Below are 21,258 nucleotides of genomic sequence, written 5' to 3'. Positions count from 1 at the left end.
GTCCCTGGTCATCTGCTGCTCAGCAGAGACATCAACAAGTACTGCAAGTTCATATGGAGGAACGCCAGCTCTGCCAACTATAACAAGTCTGTGTGTTACAACTGTATACCTAGCTATATGTGTGTATTTGTCCATTTCTTTACATAGTAAAATACTATCTCTGTTTATACAGTATGTTTCTCTTGTCTAAGACGTTCGGATACACTATATCGGATTTTCTACTGTTATTGGTCGGTGAATCATTTCAACCAATCAAAGATTTCCATTTCCACAGGTGTGGCCGAGCCAATGAGAACTACAGGACGGAGACCTGTCTGGATGTCATTGTGAGTAGCAGCATCTGAACCCTCTCTCATATCACACAGACAGGGAGATGCTGTGTTATTATTAGTCCTTTGATGGAAATCATGACCTGCCAGTGAGGATGCACCACCATTGATTGACAGATCCCAGATGATCACCTGAGTGGTTGTTCCGTGTACTCAGAGCCTGATGCACCAACCATGACTGTGATAAGGCCTGAGGGGGCGGGACTTCCTGACACTGACTTCCTACTTTACCTCCACGCACAGAGCACCGACAAGTGTCGAGCGGAGGTGAGGGGTCACAGCAGAGACAATGTTATGTTCAATGTAAATCAACTTAGTTTGTGACTGTCAATATAGCTCTGGTTGACCTTAGGTACAGATCTAAGATCAGCAGATATCCTTACCAGCATACTCTCACCAATGAAAAGCAATACGATCAGTAATGAACTCAGGTCATAAAATATGTTGACTGTCAATGTATCACTCTTTCCTCTTCACTATTCATATATCCCAGCCCGGTCTGTTGGCCTATGCAGTGCACTGCCAGACTGACTCCCAGGGTCGACCTCTGGCTGGAGTGGTGGTCATCTGTAGGGACAGACTGACTGGGGAGGGATACAGCCACCAAGGCACTGTGCAGGTAAAATATTTGTTTTGTGTGTGAGTGTGAGTGAGTGAGTGAGATAATTGGCATCTCCTTTCCTTCTTCTCTCCAGACAGTGATCCACGAGTTGTTCCATGCATTGGGTTTCTCCAAAGAACTCTTCAGCACCTGGAGAGACTGCTCCTACTCACAACGTCAGTAACCTTGCCCGTGTTATCATTTGGTATATTACATTTGTATTATAAAGGCTATATTTCATTGTGTTACTTTATGGTGTGTTTTTGTCCAATCTTTTGGTCAGGGCTAAACCTGTTAGATTTTTCTCTCTCTGTTGTAAAGGTATCTGTTTTGGTTTTGCTGTGGATTTGTTGTTGTGTGGTTGAGTTATACTCGGTTGTGTTGTGTGGTTGAGTTATACTCGGTTGTGTTGTGTGGTTGAGTTATACTCGGTTGTGTTGTGTGGTTGAGTTATACTCGGTTGTGTTGTGTGGTTGAGTTATACTCGGTTGTGTTGTGTGGTTGAGTTATACTCGGTTGTGTTGTGTGGTTGAGTTATACTCGGTTGTGTTGTGTGGTTGAGTTATACTCGGTTGTGTTGTGTGGTTGAGTTATACTCGGTTGTGTTGTGTGGTTGTTGTGTGGTTGAGTTATACTCGGTTGTGTTGTGTGGTTGTTGTGTGGTTGAGTTATACTCGGTTGTGTTGTGTGGTTGAGTTATACTCGGTTGTGTTGTGTGGTTGTTGTGTGGTTGAGTTATACTCGGTTGTGTTGTGTGGTTGTTGTGTGGTTGAGTTATACTCGGTTGTGTTGTGTGGTTGAGTTATACTCGGTTGTGTTGTGTGGTTGAGTTATACTCGGTTGTGTTGTGTGGTTGTTGTGTGGTTGAGTTATACTCGGTTGTGTTGTGTGGTTGTTGTGTGGTTGAGTTATACTCGGTTGTGTTGTGTGGTTGTTGTGTGGTTGAGTTATACTCGGTTGTGTTGTGTGGTTATGTGATTCTGTGTTATTGTGTTGTGAAGCTGGGATGGGCTGCTCCCCCCGGGTTCAGGTGACTAACACAGATGAGACGGGTCAGGTCAGGATCTACACCCAATCAGTGATCAGAGCCCTGCAGGACCACCTGTTATCTACTGACCCTGAGCTGGGAGGACCACTGGAGAACCTGGTACGGACCCTGACATGAGCCGTTAACACACAATATATTCGTAGTGCAGAAATATAGGCACTGTAGTCACAGTCATGAAATACCGGACTTTATTCATATCAGAGTCGTTCCCAATATGTTTGTGAGGTCTTATATTGTACTTTACCTTTCTCTCACTACCTCGTTACCCATAACTCCTTTCTCACACTTATCTCTCTCAATCTCTCTCTTTCTCTCCCCTGCTCTTTAACACACACTCTCCCCCTCCCTCTCTCTCTCTTTCTCCACTCCTCCCTCCTCTCCCCATCTCTCAGGATGTAGGTTATAGGGGTCTGTCCTCTCACTGGGAGTCCAGGGTGCTACAGGGTTCCATCATGGCTGCAGCCCTGGGGGATCCAGCTGTGGTGCGTGTCGACCCGGTCACCCTGGCCGCCCTACAGGACACGGGCTGGTACTCTGTCAACCACAGCCGAGCACAGAGCCTGGTGTGGGGAAAGGGTGAGGGACCGTCTGTCCATTGAGACGGATGTAACTTTTCATAAATGAACCAAACAGATAAGGTGGTTAGAAAGAATATCTGTCAAAGATAAAGAGTGTAAGAGAGGAATATCGTGTGGAATGAGTGATTCTGTGTGTACCTGATTAATGGCCAAAGTGATTTATTGTTTGTGTATCTTTCGTAGGTGAGGGAGCAATGTTTGGATCACTGTCCACCTGCCATGACAACTCCTCCTCATTTTTCTGCACGGGCAGGTAGTGTTATTATTTTATTTGAATATCCCACACTTAACCATACAATAACAAATGAATCCCATTCTCCAACGTTGTCAAAAGCTGTCCAGTTCCTCTACCTCATTCTCTGTTTGACTTGTGTTCTACATCGCTCAGTGGTTTAGGGTGTCATTATCTTCACCGCCACAAGGGGGAGTGCCAGACTGACCCTCACCTGGATGGGTGCCGCATTTACAAACCTCTAATGGTGGGTCTTCTGCTCTTATTTACTTCCGTTTTACCGTCTCCCTGAACTCTGTTCTCCATGACAAAACAGTATTTCAAACACTCTTCCTCAGCTTCACCTTCTCTCTCTATTTAAACTTCTCCCTCCTCTTCCTTTACTCCTCTCTCTGTGTTTTCCTAAGAGTGCGTGCTGGAAAGAGGAGAACGAGAGAGAGACTGAAACAGAGTGGAGTGGAGAGTTGTACCGTATAGACAGCCGATGCTTCTTCTCTAACCTGAGCAGAGAGGTCAGTGTGTGTGTTTTATGTGGACTTACACCGCATATATTTGTGAAAAAGTTTATGAAGGTGACACCTACCCATTTTATTTTATTTTCTCTCCATCTCCTCTTTCTGTCAGAATGTCTCCCTGTCTGTCAGTGACTCTGTGGTGGGGCGTTGTTATAGACACAGGTGTACTGGGCTGAACCGGTATCAGATACAGGTGTCTGGCTCTGACTGGTTGGACTGCCCAGTAGGAAGCACCATTGAGGTAACTTTTGAGCATACACCGATTTTGCCATTTTGGCCATTAGATTCTACCATGATTTGACATTATTTCTCATTCATTCATTCATCCAGGTGACAGGATACAGGGGGTTAGTTGCATGTCCTGACAAGAGGTTGTGTTATTACCCTGACATTGGTCTCTCCATCGACAACCAGGACCCCCACTCTCCAGCTGACTCTACTAAAGGCACAGTGACTACTGAGAAGTGAGTATGGCAGAGTAGGAAGTATTTCAGTATCTTTGGAATGGCACAACATGAACTTGTAATTTTGTTATTTTACCAAGTTTTAAGTGGTCTTTCACTTTCTCAGAGAGCAATACATAATTTATTTATCAGTATAAATCAAGTGTTTATTTTCTTGTCTTCTCTCCCTCAGCGATCCCCTGTTACATCAGAACACAATCCCTGACCCGAGCCTGACCTTTGACCCTGACCCTACTTGTGCAGAACCAGGGGTCAGTACAGACCCCACGTTGGCTCCAGTCCTGGGGGTCAGTGCTTCTGTCTGTCTCCTGGCTGCCCTGATGGTGGCCCACAGGAGGTACCGCTCCTCCAGAGTCAGGGTTAATGCTGCCCCTGAGGCCCCCAGTGTTCTGCAGTTGCACTCGACCCAAAGTGATTCAAATAACTGCTGATGGAAACTGGGTGTCCATTATTGCACAGTCTTGTACACTGGTGTAAATGGTTACTTAATCAAGTAGGTGGTGTTTGTACATTATTTATCAGAGGGGGAAATCGACTAAGTGTTGAACTGTACAAATGAAAAAAGTACACTAAAGCAATGAGCAATGCTGAGGTGTTCTAATTGTCCCCTTAATTTGATGTTCAACATGTATTTAGCTTTAACACTATGTTAACTTGTAATAACAATGAATTATGTGAGCGATTTCTGTGTCTTATCCCTGTGGTATACATTTTACTCATACAATTTGACATATAAAATGTAAATCTGCACTATTTATTTTATTGACGGGATCTGTTGCCAAGGTGATGTTTTCTGGAATCCCCCGTAGATAAGTCAGAGCAGGGAAGGTTCCAGGCATAAGAGACATAAGCGGTCACGTAGGCCTCCAACCCCACCCCCCCAAAATTTAAAAATAAATATATATATATATACACACTACCGTTCAAAAGTTTGGGGTCACTTAGAAATGTCCTTGTTTTTGAAAGAAAAGCTACTTTTGTTGTCCATTAAAGTAACATCAAATTGATCAGAAATACGGTGTAGACATTGTTAATGTTGTAAATGACTATTGTAGCTGGAAACGGCAGATTTTTTATGGAATATCTACATAGGCTTACAGAGGCCCATTATCAGAAGCCATCACTCCAGTGTTCCAATGGCACATTGTGTTAGCCTTTTAAAATGATAAACTTGGATTAGCTAATTTATCATTAGAAAACCCTTTTGCAATTATGTTAGCACAGCTGAAAGCTGTTGTTCTGATTAAAGAAGCAATAAAACTGGCCTTCTTTAGACTAGTTGAGTATCTGGAGCATCAGCGCTTGTGGGTTTGATTACAGGCTCAAAATGGCCAGAAAAAAATACCTTTATTCTGAAACTCGTCAGTCTACAACATTAACAATGTCTACACTGTATTTCTGATCAATTTGATGTTATTTTAATGGACAAAAAATGTGCTTTTCTTTCAAAAACAAGGACATTTCTAAGTGACCCCAAACTTTTGAACGGTAGTGTATATATTTATTTTCAGGCGGGGTGGGGGGGGGGGGGGGGGGCAGGGGGGTACTCAGTCCGGGTCTCAACTGAATAGAATAGCAGAATATACAATGTGAAGACAAAAAATTGGTTGTGCTTCAGCAAATTTTCTCTTGTTTTGTCAGTCACTGACAGTCACTCAATTAACCAGCTAACAATTTTTTGGTTGGTAAGTTAGTCTAGCCACCTATCTAAACTTGTAATAATGGCCAAATACTGACCAGACACGCAGGGCAAAAGCCCAGGGGCCACTATTGACTTTGTTAGTCACTCTAGTCATATCATTAACACGGCATAAGTCATGGCACATGTGTAGAATTGCAGGAAATTTGCTTTAAAACTGAAAAAAATGTCTCTCCCCATGGAGAAATGGGTAGAATTGCAGGAAATTAGCTGTAAAACTGAGAAAAAGCAGTGTCTTGCCCCATGGCAATTTTTTTTATTATTTCATGAAATTTGTAATAAAATTGTAAAGACAATTATCCGCCCCATGACAAAATGTGTAGAGTTGCAGGAAATTCACTTTAAAACAAACATTTAATCTCATAAAAGAGGGGGGGTCACTAAAATGTTTTGCGCACTAAAATGTTTTGCTTGCTTAGGGCCCCCAAAAGACTAAAACGGGCCCTGAGTCAGAGAATGTCAGTTGATAGAAGTTAATCTGCAGTGACTGTGATCGGTCATGCTCAAAGATCAAGATAATACAAATGTTGGACAGTCATGAAATTTGACAACATGCTCGCCTCTAGGAATCAGTTCAGCAGCACAGAGTATAACAACACACTTTTCAAACACTAGCTAGGAGTAAAATAGTTGAGCATCAACAGCATGCATACAAAATGCCATTACCTATTAAGCAATTCCTATTTTACTTGAAATCATAAACTAAGGTTGAGCAAGAGAGGCTTTGATACATTTGACTAATATCGTGTCTAGTGACGAACTTGAGCATGGTGTCTTTGGGGTCAAAGCGCATGGTATGACTTCTTGTAAATGGCAGGTGAAAAAGAAAGTGAAATCTAGTTACGTTGGAAAAACACGTACAAGGGATAGTCGAGGAGCAAATCGGCTTCTCTTATTCATATCCCACAGTCCGTCCTGTGTGTATGAGGCAACGACTGAGAGACAGTGGAGACAGAGAGCAACACGATGACAACCCAGCAGCAGGAGGGTGAGAAGCGCTTTGACCCCAAAGACACCACGCTCAAGTTCGTCACGAGACACGATATTAGTCAAATGTATCTAAGCCTCTCTTGCTCAACCTTAGTTTATGATTTCAAGTAAAATAGGAATTGCTTAATAGGTAATGGCATTTTGTATGCAGATTTGACAGTATTTATTTGATTGTAGCTTGAATATACAGTAAATGAAATATACAGGTAACTGCCAAAATAATGGAAACACCAACAAAGTGTCTTAATAGGGCGTTGGGCCACCAGGAGCCTCAAGAACAGCTTTAATACGCTTTGGCATCGATTATGCAAGTGTCGAACTCTATTGGAGGGTTGCGACCTATGTCTCCTATAAACTGCGCGCGTGCGCAGCCGCGCAGCTCCTGCCAGGACTGCCGGCGCAGAAGAAATGTCATGCCGCGTAGAGACGCAAGAGATTGAACTTCACTGAGTTCGCCCCATTAGTTTGCTCTATTTAGATCAAGTTTTTTTCCTGTGATCGAATCAACATTATATCAGCCCCTTTTCAATGCAACAAACCAAAAGAAACCTAACTTTGCAAGATTGAGTCTTTGATTTTGTTGTGGGCAAAGCCAGAGCGCAACGGAGTAGAATTCTATTGGCGGGGGTAGTACACGAGCGGTCGTTCAATCACCCGCGAATGAATGCAATTTTCAGATCAGAGCGCAGTGCCGTGGGTGTCCCCATTTGTTGATATTCTTTTCTAGTAAGCAAGTTATTAGCCCAAGTGTAGATAAATATAGGTCAGCAAGGAGGAGTTATTGCTTCCTACAAGAACACAAAACATGTAGGCTACATTTCAAGCTGTTTTTGAAAAGCCAGGCAGGTCAAAAGCATATGTCTTAATTAAAGGGGCAGTGTTGTATTTTGAGACAGGCTTGAATATACAAATAAGCCAATAGGCAGAGGGGTAGCCTACATTGTCAATTCTCTGTATGGTAATAATAATGAATTGTAGTTTGAAAAGTGGTTTCTTCATCATAAAACACAATACAATGCAATTTATATTCACATATTTGGAGTGGTGATTTGAGCATGTAAATCTTGTTGGGGCAAAAAAAATCAAAAGTGGGATACATGTCAGCAAAGTCACTACACAACACTAAACAATACATTAATTGAGGCCTCCCGAGTGGCGCAGTGGTCTAAGGCACTGCATCGCATTTGCCAGCATTTGCTAGAGATCCTGGTTTGAGTCCAGGCTCTGTAGCAGCCAGCCGTGACCGGGAGACCCATGGGGCAGAGCACAATTGGCCCAGCGTTGTCCGGGTTAGCGGAGGGTTTGGCTGGCAGGGATGTCCTTGTTCCATCGCGCTCTAGCGACTCCTGTAGTGGGCCGGGCGCATGCACGCTGATACAGTCGCCCGGTGTACAGTGTTTCCTCTGACACATTGGTGCGGCTGCCTTCAAGGTTAAGCGGGCATTGTGTCAAGAAACAGTGTTAGGGCCTACATAAAGTTGTCCCAAAGCAGGCCCAACATCTTACCACTGCTACACCTGGCTATCAGCGCAGCCTTGTCTGGCAGCGAAACAGTTCATTCAGCCTCATTTACTGCCTTTAAAAAAACACAGCTGATATGGCTGACTTGCTTAAACAAATGTGGTTTCTAATGACAATTGAGATGTACAAACTATGGCATAAGGGGACGACAAGCGGATAAGAGGCAATCCGTAATTTTGATTAAGACATTAATGAGCGAGCTAGGATGGACGTAGTCAATATAACTATTTATTCAGCACTTTTGAAATGTACAGCGACAGAATTCAGAACATGGACCATTCTTACAGTGTTCTCCCTGTACACCAAGTCAGAACCGTAGGATAAATAAAGGGGCATATAAGCAGACAATGAAAGCTCTTACAATATTCAATGATTACATTTCTCTAAAACAGGTTATAGGCTACATGTGCACCACCAAGTCAGAACAGTAGGCCGAAAATAAGAGGGTTAAATAGACCAAATTATTAGGGGGAGGTACATGGGCTACTGACATCTTACTACACAACATACACTACCGTTCAAAAGTTTGGGGTCACTTAGAAATGTCTTTGTTTTTGAAAGAAAAGCACATTTTTTGTCCATTAAAATAACATCAAATTGATCAGAAATACAGTGTAGACATTGTTAATGTTGTAAATGACTATTGTTGATGGAAACGGCTGTTTTTTAATGGAATATCTACATAGGCGTACAGAGGCCCATTATCAGCAACCATCACTCCTGTGTTCCAATGGCATGTTGTGTTAGCTAATCCAAGTTTATCATTTTAAAAGGCTAATTGATCATTATAAAACCCTTTTGCAATTATGTTAGCACAGCTGTTAACTGCTGTTCTGATTAAAGAAGCAATAAAACTGGCCTTCTTTAGGCGAGTTGAGTATCTGGAGCATCAGCATTTGTAGGTTCGATTACAGGCTCAAAATGGCCAGAAACAAAGACCTTTCTTCTGAAACTCGTCAATCTATTCTTGTTCTGAGAAATGAAAGCCATTGCCAAGAAACTGAAGATCTCGTTCAACTCTGTGTACTACTCCTTTCACAGAACAGCACAAACTGGCCCTAACCAGAATAGAAAGAGTAGTGGGAGGCCCCGGTGCACAACTGAGCAAGAGGACAAGTACATTGGAGTGTCTAGTTTGAGAAACAGACGCCTCACAAGTCCTCAACTGGCAGCTTCATTAAATAGTACCCTCAAAACACCAGTCTCAACGTTAACAGTGAAGAGGCGACTCCGGGATGCGGCCTTCTAGGCAGAGTTGCAAAGAAAAAGCCATATCTCAGACTGGCCAATAAAAATAAAAGATTAAGATGGGAAAAAGAACACAGACACTGGACAGAGAAACTCTGCCTTGTTTGTATGCATCTTTATTAACTCAATGATATATATTTTTTTATATTGTTTGCAAACTGATATGTGAACACATATTAATGCCAAAATAACACTCAAAATAACATGTTTGTTTTTGCAAAAAATGTGGGGCTCAAAACAGGTTGGGTTCTGCCACCTGCCCTGAATGACTGGTCGCCACTGCCTATTTGACCGATGGTGTTAGACCAAGTAAAATATCATTAGTTAATGTCAAGCTCTTTTAAAAAAAAGTCTCATGCAATGTAGGCCTACATTGAACACCCCATATAGGCTACTGTAGGCTATATCAAAGTAATTCAAAGCTATTTCCAATGTTTTGGGATTTGCCACATTGGTATTGTTGGTAGGCCTACATTATGCTCAAATAGCCACAATAGCTTATTGGCTAAAACATTAAGGGTACAAATTCCCGAACCTTTGACATTTCCGCTCACAAGACCTAAAATTTGCTCCGTGCCCTAAACAAAAGTAGAATTGGATGCAACACCATGTTTCCACGAGAAATTCCATAATTTGGTGTTTTGTTGATGGTGGTGGAAAACACTCTCAGGAGCCCGCTCCAAAATCTCCCATAAGTGTTCAATTATCTGGTGACTGCGCGCACACACACACACACACACACACACACACACACACACACACACACACACACACACACACTTACTTTAAACCACCTATTGTATGCTCCTTTGAGACCTCTCTTTTTTATACATGACCCTAAACATGATTGGATGTTAATTGCTTAAAACTCAGGAACTACACCTTTATGGAAGCACCTGCTTTCAATATACATTGTATTCCTCATTTACTCAAGTGCTTGGTTTATTCTGGCAGTTAACTACCTGTATGTTGTAAGATGTGCTAAAAGTTTTGGGAAAAATAAGATACAAATTAGAATTTTATTCCAAATGCCAATTTGAACCACTTCTGTGTATATATATATATATATATATATATATATATATATATAGCTTGTATATATATATATATATATACACACACATAAGTATTTATTACGTTTTTTTATTAGCATTCTTCCATATTGACACAACCTCTATGATTTTACCAGGAGCCCAGTTTATAGATGATCATAGGGCAGAGCTTATTCAGAGGGTCAGTCCGGTAGAGCCCATTGCAGATGTCATGCTCTCACAGAGACTGATCCATTCAGAGGTTTATTCTAACATTCTGGCTGCCAGAACCAGCCAGGACAAAATGAGGGCGCTATACGAAGCCATGTCCACTCAACCCCAGAAGGAGGCACTCTACAGCATCCTGGTGAAGGACTATTCTTGGGTCACTCAGGACATCCGTAAGTATCACAAGCTCTATCGGCTCTGCCAGCTACCACTAGGCCATAAGGTACCGTTATCTCTCTGCATACAGTATGCACACCAGACCTGGTTAGAAAACAGTTGCATTTTGTCGTTTATTTGAAAATACCAACCTTTCAAATAGTCAAAGTTGTCGAATATAGAGAATCAACTAAAAGGCTATTATTTCCTTTGATAATCAAATACAGGTCTCAGAAAATCTAATAATATTTGAAAGTATATTGAATACCTCAGAAAAAAACAAATCATATTTTAAGGTATTTAAGTGATTTGAAAACAAAAATAATATTTATTTGGTGGCTGCCAAATGCTGTATTTGATGAAGAACGAAAAACTACAACAATTAGTTGAATTAGTCTAAATATATGATCATTAGCACATTACTTTGTGATTACTACAATAGCAACGTTGTTGTTACATAGGACTTTAGGAACCTGGGTCCTGTTTAGGAGAATGGAAATTTACAGAATGTTCAAACCTACATGTATTGTGTAGATCTAATATGATCCACTGCCAGATGGATTGGAATTAAAATACTTAAAAATGTAGTCACTTTCTAAGATCTGTATTTAAATAGTTTTAAAATTATAATTTTTGGGATCTGCATTCAAATAGTTGTCACCTCCAAAGTAACTATTTGTTACTTTCCCAAAATAGTTACTTTCCACGCATATATACAACTATAGTTATCTCAGGTCTGCTTGACAATGTACGAATCAGTTGAGCTATACAAAAGGAGCCAATTCGATAATGTGTAGAAAATGTTTCTGACCGTTTGAGCAGACACATGCACATTTGTGGCCTGCTGGAGGTCATTTTGCAGGGCTCTGGCAGTGCTCCTCCTGCTCAAAGGCGGAGGTAGCGGTCCTGCTGCTGGGTTGTTGCCCTCCTACGGCCTCCTCCACGTCTCCTGATGTACTGGCCTGTCTCCTGGTAGCGCCTCCATGCTCTGGACACTACGCTGACATACACAGCAAACCTTCTTGCCACAGCTCGCATTGATGTGCCATCCTGGATTAGCTGCACTACCTGAGCCACTTGTGTGGGTTGTAGACTCCGTCTCATGCTACCACTAGAGTGAGAGCACCGCCAGCATTCAAAAGTGACCAAAACATCAGCCAGGAAGCATAGGAACTGAGAAGTGGTCTGTGGTCACCACCTGCAGAACCACTCCTTTATTGGGGGTGTCTTGCTAATTGCCTATAATTTCCACCTTTTGTCTATTCCATTTGCACAACAGCATGTGAAATTTATTGTCAATCAGTGTTGCTTCCTAAGTGGACAGTTTGATTTCACAGAAGTGTGATTGACTTGGAGTTACATTGTGTTGTTTAAGTGTTCCCTTTATTTGAGCAGTGTATATATATAATTATTTCCTGAAATATATATATTTTTATGAAAGACATTTAAATTGTGGGATAATAATAATAATCGTAGCAGGTAATGTCTGTAAGAAAATGTTTATTTTGGGGGGTAGCGGCCAGGGGGGGCACGTAAACAGCATTTTAAAACGACCACCCAAATTGCTAAGTCTGCTCCTGCATTTATATTTGTATATTTTTATAGTGGAAGGACTGAGACAGGAGAGAATGGCAATCAGCATGGGCCATACAGAGGAGGAGATGAACAATACCAGAGTGCTGCAGCTGAAACAGAATGTTGTCGAGCGAGTACCAGAGAAACTATCAAGGAAGTCAGGTAAGCAGGTAGAACTATATGCAGAATTGAACACACATACAATGTCAAGAAATCAATGATGATAGACTATATTAAAACTACAATTAGAAATGAAACATAAAATTGCGTAGCAATATAAAAACAACAGCGAAATACCTGAGGAGTTCAGGTAGGCAGGTGGAACTGTAGAATGCAGAGTACAATACACTGGGCAATATCAAGATATCAATGTATGAAAAAATGAAAGGTGACAAATAACGTGCATTTTCAAGTAGTATAAACAGTACAAAGTCAACATAAGCCTGTTAGCATTCCCATAGACTTAACATGGCGGGTTAGCTACTTAGCATTGTGGAACAACAGAAAATATTTCGATCCTGACCTAATGTTATGTTCATAAAAACATCTCAGCACTATTTCTGTCTTTTGTCATTGATACTCTGTGTCTAACAAGATTGCCCTTTCAAGTAATGAGTCTCTGTCAAAGCAAACACAGAGTTCCTGTCCGACTACATTGCAGACGTTGTATTGCATTGCATACCACGTCATCGACTGTGTAGTCGGGCATCAGATGGATATATCATATGATGTGGTTAGCTGATATGTTAAAAACCTATCCAGGCGTTGTAAAATCTGGAATGCTTCACTAATGTAGTCAGGCAGGGCCTCAGAGACCGCTGATGATTAGTCTCAAAGAAAAAAAATCTACACGAATTCAACATGTTTATGACCATGACTTGCAAATTATACATAAATGCCCTTGAATGTAATTTAGTCTAAACCTTGATTCGTGAATTAATAAAGTTTGTTTTGATCCCGTTCAGAAACATTCCACGTTAGAGTGAACGGACTGAGAGGGGAGATAATGGAAATCGACGTGGGCCATTCAGAGGAGGAGATGAACAATACCACAGTGCTGCAGCTGAAACAGAAAATTGCCCAGAGACTACCAGGCTGGGACATAGGTAGGCAGGTTGAACTCTACAATACAAATTTAGAACAAACATACTGGACAATGTACGTAATGATATTAATGGAATTTGATGGTTTATCACTAGGGGAACAAGGGAACTCCCAACATATTGAGTAACATTGTGATAAACAGTTCATAATAACATTTATAGTAATGTGTGTACCACCTTATTAATGACAACTGTACGCTGAACTCTCACCTCTTTACGCAGAAACCCTGACGATGAGATACACATGCAAGACTCTGGAAGACTCACGCTTGCTCTCCTGTTACGGAATCCAGGACAAGTCTCTCATTAATCTAGTGCTTGATAAATATAGAGAATAGAGCATCTTCACCAGTCACATCATCCCACTACACTACACTTCAAAAAATGCTGGGTTGTTTGGTTGACCCTGGGTTGCAGGCGTTGGGTCACTTAGATGGGTTGTTTTCTTTAAAAACTGCTGGGTTATTGATGCTGGGTGCTGGATTATTGATGCTGGGTGCTGGATTATTGATGCTGGGTGTATTGGTGTATGAGTTCCCTTAAACCATATGTAAGTCCCATTGTTTGGTTACAATAAGGTGCTATACCTAATTATAATATGTAATAATTCATCCAATGTGTAAAATGCAAATAAAATAAAGGACAATTTGAATTTGTGGTATGTAAGCTTAACATGATCAAATGGGAGGACATTTACTCTCACAGTGTGGCCAATACGATCTAGCTGAATGCCACACCTCTAAAAAGTGACACCTTTTGAAAATAACCTTACATTCAAAATGACCCAGCTGCTTTGTCAACTCAGCATGAGAGTTAAAAATACCCAACTGATGGTTAAATTAACCCTTGTTTGGGTAATCCAAGATACCCAATTTGTTGGATTAGCCACACAACTCAACTGGGTGTGATTTGTCCTTAATTTTTACCCAGCGCTGGGTTACCAAATAACCCAAATTGTGTTGTTTTTAACACCAATTTTTTGGTTTAGTGGTTCTCAAACTCTGGTCCGTAGGATGTTGCTAGCTGGTCCCTGAGATGGTTAATGGACAATCATTTAGTCAGTTTTACAGTGCTAGTTTAATGTAGGCCGTCTCACAAGGAAGAAAAATCACTTTGAGAAACACTGCACAACCTTGCCTCACTCTGGTGTATATGGTCAGGGTAAGAATGTATTTGATTAACCTGTCAAAGAGACTGTTGAAAATAGGCCCTGTTGTTTAAGAAAAGTCTGCTTTATATTTACAGTGGCTTGACTTATTCCATAGTTTGTTGTGTTACAGCCTAAATTCAAAATGTATAATATAATATCTCACCCAACTACACACAATAACCCATAATGACAAAGTGAAAACATGTTTTTAGAAATGTTTGCACATTTATTTAGAATGGAAAACAGAAATACAGTATCCCAATTACTGCCTGTAATTCCATGAGTCAAACAGATATTCAAATCAATACATATGTCACGCCTGCGCCGGCTCTTCCCCCTTGGCGCTCGAGGGTGCCAGGCTGCCCTGCATTACGCACTCCTGCCACCATCATTTACGCACACCTGCCTTCCCTCGTCACGCGCATCAGCGATATTGGACTCACTCAATCTCCTGTTTATTACCTAGCCTATTTTTGTCAGTTCCCCAGCTCTGTTCCCCGCTGCTGCATTGTTTGTCGTCTGTCTTTGTGTTTCCCAGTTCTGACGCTGTTCCTGTCCTGTTGCATGTCCGTTCCTAATTAAATGTCAACTCCCCGTACCTGCTTCTATTCTCCAGCGTCATTCCTTACAGAATGCAGCAGCCATCACACGAAGCATCGGGGAGTACTGGCGTTCCGGTTGGTGGTGACGTCGGTCCTGGGTCGCCGCCGATGGAACCGGGGGTGCTTAGCCAGCTCGTCGGGCTTCCACGCCCTAGCTGGCTCGAGAGGTTTCCTTGCCCCGGTTGGCTCGGAAGGTGCCCATCCCACGTCGGGCCTCAGCCGGATCGCCAGGTCTTGTTCGCCCAGCCGGCCTAGGAGTTTTCTTGTTTTGTTGGTGACGTCGGGCTTGGATTCCGCCACCGATGGAACCGGGGGTGCCTAAGCCAGCTCGACCGGTTCCACGTCCTAGCTGGCTCGAGAGGTTTTCTTGCCTCGGTTGGCTTGGCAGGTTCCCATCCCACGTCATGCTCCGCCGGATCTTCGGGCTTCCACGCCGCAGCGGGAACGACAGGCGTTCATGCCTCAGCCGGATTGTCAGGCTCCCACGTCCCTGCTGGTTCGTGGGGAGTTTACCTCAGCCGGCTTGCCCAGTGCCCATGTCTCATTTCATGCCTGCTCCGGCTCTTCCCCCCTGCATTAAGCACTCACTCAAACCTCTCGAGCCATCATTTACGCACACCTGCCTTCCCTCGTCTTTAGTAATATTTTATATATCCTTCACTTGGTCTTTACTATGGTCTGCTCTTCATGTTTATCCCTGTGGAGTGTGTCAAACCTTTATACTGATGTAAATGCTTGTGATTCAGGTACCTACTGTTTCAAAGAAGTCCCATGATTAAACAGAGGGGGACATTCACCTTCAGAGACACTTTCTCTCCTCAGTACAGACCGACTGTGGCTGCTGTCCTGGGGGTCTCTGCTGATGTGTGTCTCCTGGCTGCCCTGATGGTCACCTACAGGGTGACATTTTTATACAGATCAAAATGATCCTGTGTTGTCTCAATCCTGTTTCTCCATTCAAATTTGTTCCTCAATCTAAGACAGAAAATATTCTGACCAAATGTCATGGGATCATACTGTATAACATGAACTTTGTAGCATAGCGTTAGAAAGTTATAAAATATTTAAGTGTCACTCTGCAATGATACAATAATTGACTATACAAAATACAGATTTTAAAAACTACATTGTTGACCACTAAAATAGAATTTGAGAGATTTGTTTCCATTTTGTCTTTAAACTACATCCAAAAATGAGGGACTCATTTAACACAACACAGGGTAATTTTGATCTGGATTTAAAAACCTGGGCCAATGAGGTACCGCTCATCCAGACTCAGGGTGCATGCTGCCCCTGAGGCCCCCGGGTTTCTGCAGTTGCACTCAACCCTATGTGATTCAAAATAATACTTATGGAAACTAGGTGACCATAATAGCACAGGCTTTGATGATTTAATACAGCAGGAAATCAACTATTCATTAAGTTGAACTGAGCAAATAGCAAAGCTTAGCAAAGCTCAGGTTTTCTATGATCGTTCCCTTGATTTGTTTTTCATGAGATTTCACTTTCTCTGCCATTATGATCTGACATGCCTTTTGTAATATTCAACCTTATTAATATCCTTCTCTTGATATTTATTATGTCTTTACTCTGGATAAGACCTTAAAACTTTGCACTGGTGTTATGCTGTATTCATGACGTGTCGGAATTAGGAAACTCAAACATTTCTGTCTTGAAAACTCGTTGTAGGAAGATGTGTCGCATTCAAGACAACTCGGGAACTCGAATACTCTAACATTTCGGACTTGGAAACTCGTAGAAATATGAGGTCTAAGTTTCCCACTTAGAAAATATCAAAATCAACCAATTAGAAGCTCTACGCAAACAACTTAGGCAAATTTGAACTCAGAGGTTCTGAGTTTCCAAGTTGTCTTGAATGTGGCAATAATACCTGAGTTGCCCACTTGGAAAGTATCAGAATCAACCAGTAGGAAGCTAATTTGGAGGTTCTGAGTTTTCCGAATTGTCATGAACGCAGCATTAAATAATTATCTAATCAGTTACCTAGTGTTTACAAGAAGTCACACAATCTAACACAGGCCCACAGTGACCTGCAGTTGCACTTTCCCCAATGTGATTCAAAGGACTGCTGATGGAAACTGGGAATCCATTATGGGTTTCTCACATTTATTGTTAGAAATTAATTTGATACATGTTCAGTAATTGTTGAAAATGTCCAACACATGGAGCACAGGTAGACTGTGCATTTGACAATGTACTATTTCACCAAATATATTATTTGTTTCTAGTGATTAGGGAACTTGTTTATTTCAATACTGTCTGCAAATGTGTTCCTTAATTTTTATTTGATTTATTTAACTAGGCAGGTCAGTTAAGAACAAATTCTTATTTACAATGACTGCCTGCCCCAGCCAAACCCGGACAACATTGGGCGCTGCCCTATGGGACTCTCAATCACAGCCAGATGTGATACAGCCTGGATTCAAACCAGGGACTGTAGTGACGCCTCTTGCACTGAGATGCAGTGCCTTAGACCGCTGCGCCACTCGGGAGCCTATTTCATTGAAGCAAGGAAATAGATTGCGAATGAATGAAATTTGACGTCAGATCTCGGTTTCTCTGTAATAAATCCAGAAGATCAATCCACACCCGGAGTTCAATTTGATTATATATCAAGTTAGGCTAGTCTGAGCAGATGACTTCTTATTGCTAAGATTCTTGAATTGACTAGAAGTATGAAACATGAAAAAACATGAAAACCTGTCTGTCATTGTGGATGCTGTAATTTCTCCATACAAGTCACTGTTTTGAGAACAACATGGTTTGGTGGGATGTCATCAGTTAACATATTCATAGGCTAGGCACGAAAGAGAATCCATTAAAGGGTTTCTAAAGTTTTTAGAACTGTGGTGGATTATTCAAACAGAAGCAATATAATATGATAATTCAGGAACAATAAAGATTTATTGAATAAACATCACAAATGGTCCTTTTGTTCGATTAATTCCGTCGTTATATATCCAAAATGTCCATTTATTTGGCGCGTTTGATCCAGAAAAACACCGGTTCCAACTCACGCTACATGACTACAAAATCTCTCATAAATTACCTGTAATCTTTGTCCAAACATTTCAAACAACTTTCGTAATACAACTTTAGGTATTTTTTAACGTAAATAATCGATAAAATTTAAGACGGGATAAACAGCGTTCAATACCGGACGAAAACAAAGAAAGCATGTTCTAGGTCGTGCGCAGCAAATCATTAGAGTGCACCTGGAGTGACACAGGAAAATAACAGGGCTACTTCTTCATTTCTCTAAAGAAGAACATCAACCAATTTCTAAAGACTGTTGACATCTAGTGGAAGCTATAGGAACTGCAAGGATATTTCTATTAAAACGGCCATGCCATAGAATACAAATGGAAAACAGATTGACCTCAAAAATAAAATTCCCTGGATGGATTGTGCTCGGGGTTTCGCCTGCCAAATCAGTTCTGTTATACTCACAGACTTTATTCAAACAGTTTTAGAAACTTGAGAGTGTTTTCTATCCAAATCTAATTATATGCCTATCCAAGTAGCAGGCAGTTTACTTTGGGCACACTTTTCATCCGGACGTGAAAATAGCGCCCCAAGCCACCATCCTAGATACTAGTACATGAGTAGTACATAACAGTGTAATAGTGTAGTACTACAGTACGGACCTGTCTTGACAGCCTCGTTTGAAACTATAAAGCTTCTTGTTTATTGTCAGAACAAGCCTTCTGGATTTGTGTTGTACTGTATATAAAACATCAGTGACTCTTTGATTCACCAAAGGTTCTTGTTCTCTACAGTTTAACATAAACAATATTTTCCTCCCCTCTCAAAATATACTTTTGGATTATTAGCATTTAAATAAATAAATAAAAAAGGAATACTAAAATAGCCAATGTATCATCGTGTCATATACAGTTGAAGTCGGAAGTTTACATACACCTTAGCCAAATACGTTTAAACTCAGTTTTTCACAATTCCTGACATTTAATCCTAGTAAAAATTCCCTGTTTTAGGTCAGTTAAGATCATCACTTTATTTTAAGAATGTGAAATGTCAGAATAATAGTAGAGAGAATGAATTATTTCAGATTTAATTTCTTTCATCACTTTCCCAGTGGGTCAGAAGTTTACATACACTCAATTAGTATTTGGTAGCATTGCCTTTAAATTGTTAAACTTGGGTCAAACGTTTCTGGTAGCCTTCCACAAGCTTCCCACAATAAATTGGGTGAATTTTGGCCCATTCCTCCTGACAGAGCTGGTGTAACTGAGTCAGGTTTATAGGCCTCCTTGCTCACACACGCTTTTTCAGACCTGACCAAACATTTTCTATAGGATTGAGGTCAGGGCTTTGTGATGGCCACTCCAATACCTTGACTTTGTTGTCTTTAAGCCATTTTGCCACAACTTTGGAAGTATGCTTGGGGTCATTGTCCATTTGGAAGACCCATTTGCGATCAAGCTTTAACTTCCTGACTGATGTTTTGAGATGTTGCTTCAATATATCCACATAATTTCCCCTCTTCATTATGCCATCTATTTGGTGAATGCCATCTACTGGTGAAGTGCACCAGTCCCTCCTGCAGCAAAGCACCCCTACAACATGATGCTGCCACCCCCGTGCTTCACGGATGGGATGGTGTTCTTCAGCTTGCAAGCCTCCCCCTTTGTCCTCCAAACATAACGATGGTCATTATGGCCAAACAGTTCTATTTTAGTTTCATCAGACCAGAGGACATTTCTCCAAAAAGTACAATCTTTGTCCCCATGTGCAGTTGCAAACCGTAGTCTGGCATTTTTATGGCGGTTTTGGAGCAGTGGCTTCTTCCTTGCTGAGCGGCCTTTCAGGTTATGTCTATATAGGACTTGTTTTACTGTGGATATAGATACTTTTGTACCTGTTTCCTCCAGCATCTTCACAAGGTCCTTTGCTGTTGTTCTGGGATTGATTTGCACTTTTCACACCAAAGTAGGTTCATCTCTAGGAGACAGAACGCGTCTCCTTCCTGAGCGATATGACGGCTGCGTGGTCCCATGGTGTTTATACTTGCGTACTATTGTTTGTACAGATGAACGTGGTACCTTCAGGTGTTTGGAAATTTCTTCCAAGGATGAACCAGACTTGTGGAGGTCTACAATTTTCTGAGGTCTTGTCTGATTTCTTTTGATTTTCCCATGATGTCAAGCAAAGAGGCACTGAGTTTGAAGTTAGGCCTTGAAATACATCCACAGGTATACCTCCAGTTGACTCAAATTATGTCAATTAGCCTATCAGAAGCTTCTAAAACCATGACATAATTTTCTGGAGTTTTACAAGCAGGTTTAAAGGCACAGTCAACTTAGTGTATGTAAACTTCTGACCCACTGGAATTGTGCTACAATGAATTATAAGTGAAATAATCTGTCTGTAAACAATTATTTCAAAAATATACTTGTGTCATGCACAAAGTAGATGTCCTAACCGACTTGCCCAAACAATAGTTTGTTATTAAGAAATTTGTGGAGTTGTTGAAAAACAAGTTTTAATAACTCCAACCTAAGTGTATGTAAACGTCCGACTTCAACTGTACATCATAACCCGAGGGGGGTCTAAATTGTTGTTCATTTGTTGCATATACATTTTTTTAGTACCTAGATATTGTGTTATATGTTAAAATGTCTAATAAACAACTATATTGTATACATTAATAATATTGTTTTGTCAGAAATATATAAATATAATAATAGTGAAGTTTTACCTGTACCTGTATGCAGACGATACAGTTGTGGACTCTATCGCCCGCCCCGCTGATCATGCTCTATCTGAACAACAGTATGCTTTCATTATTTTGCAGAAAAAATGTATTGACCTTCAATTATTATTGAATATGTGTAAAACTAAGTATATGTTGTTTTCTAGAGTGTACAAAAATATTCTAATGATTGAAGTGTATTTACGTACCTAGTATGGTGTATCAGTATAGACGTTAAGTTGTCTTTTTAAAACATCGTACACCTGCCTACCGTGTCAGCGTGCATTGCGCCCGGTCTGCCACAGGAGTCGCTAGAGCGTGATGGGACAAGAACATCCCTGCAGGCCAAACCCTCCCCTAAACCGAACAACGCTGGGCCAATTGTGGATAACTTCAAGGCACGCTTTGATGACTTCACTGTTGGAAGAGAACTGCTGCTGCTCATCCAGAACCC

At 41.2% G+C, this 21,258-nt stretch overlaps 1 protein-coding gene across 1 annotated transcript; it reads left to right on the top strand.

The window, feature by feature from the left end:
- The first annotated feature begins 783 nt into the window (after window positions 1–783).
- LOC120048992 (leishmanolysin-like peptidase 2) lies at window positions 784–4,511 on the top strand. The gene is made up of 10 exons (XM_038995252.1): window positions 784–948; window positions 1,025–1,106; window positions 1,878–2,077; window positions 2,371–2,554; window positions 2,740–2,809; window positions 2,945–3,035; window positions 3,196–3,300; window positions 3,413–3,544; window positions 3,634–3,767; window positions 3,940–4,511. The coding sequence occupies exons 1-10, from the start codon at window positions 784–786 to the stop codon at window positions 4,196–4,198; spliced, it is 1,422 nt and encodes a 473-aa protein (XP_038851180.1). The 3' UTR covers window positions 4,199–4,511.
- Window positions 4,512–21,258: the final 16,747 nt, after the last annotated feature.

This window comes from Salvelinus namaycush, chromosome 6, assembly GCF_016432855.1.
Source record: "Salvelinus namaycush isolate Seneca chromosome 6, SaNama_1.0, whole genome shotgun sequence".
In the NCBI taxonomy this organism is placed as follows: Eukaryota; Metazoa; Chordata; class Actinopteri; order Salmoniformes; family Salmonidae; genus Salvelinus; species Salvelinus namaycush.
The sequence above is the reverse complement of the archived record's forward strand: the minus strand, read 5'-3'. Positions and strand labels throughout refer to the sequence as shown.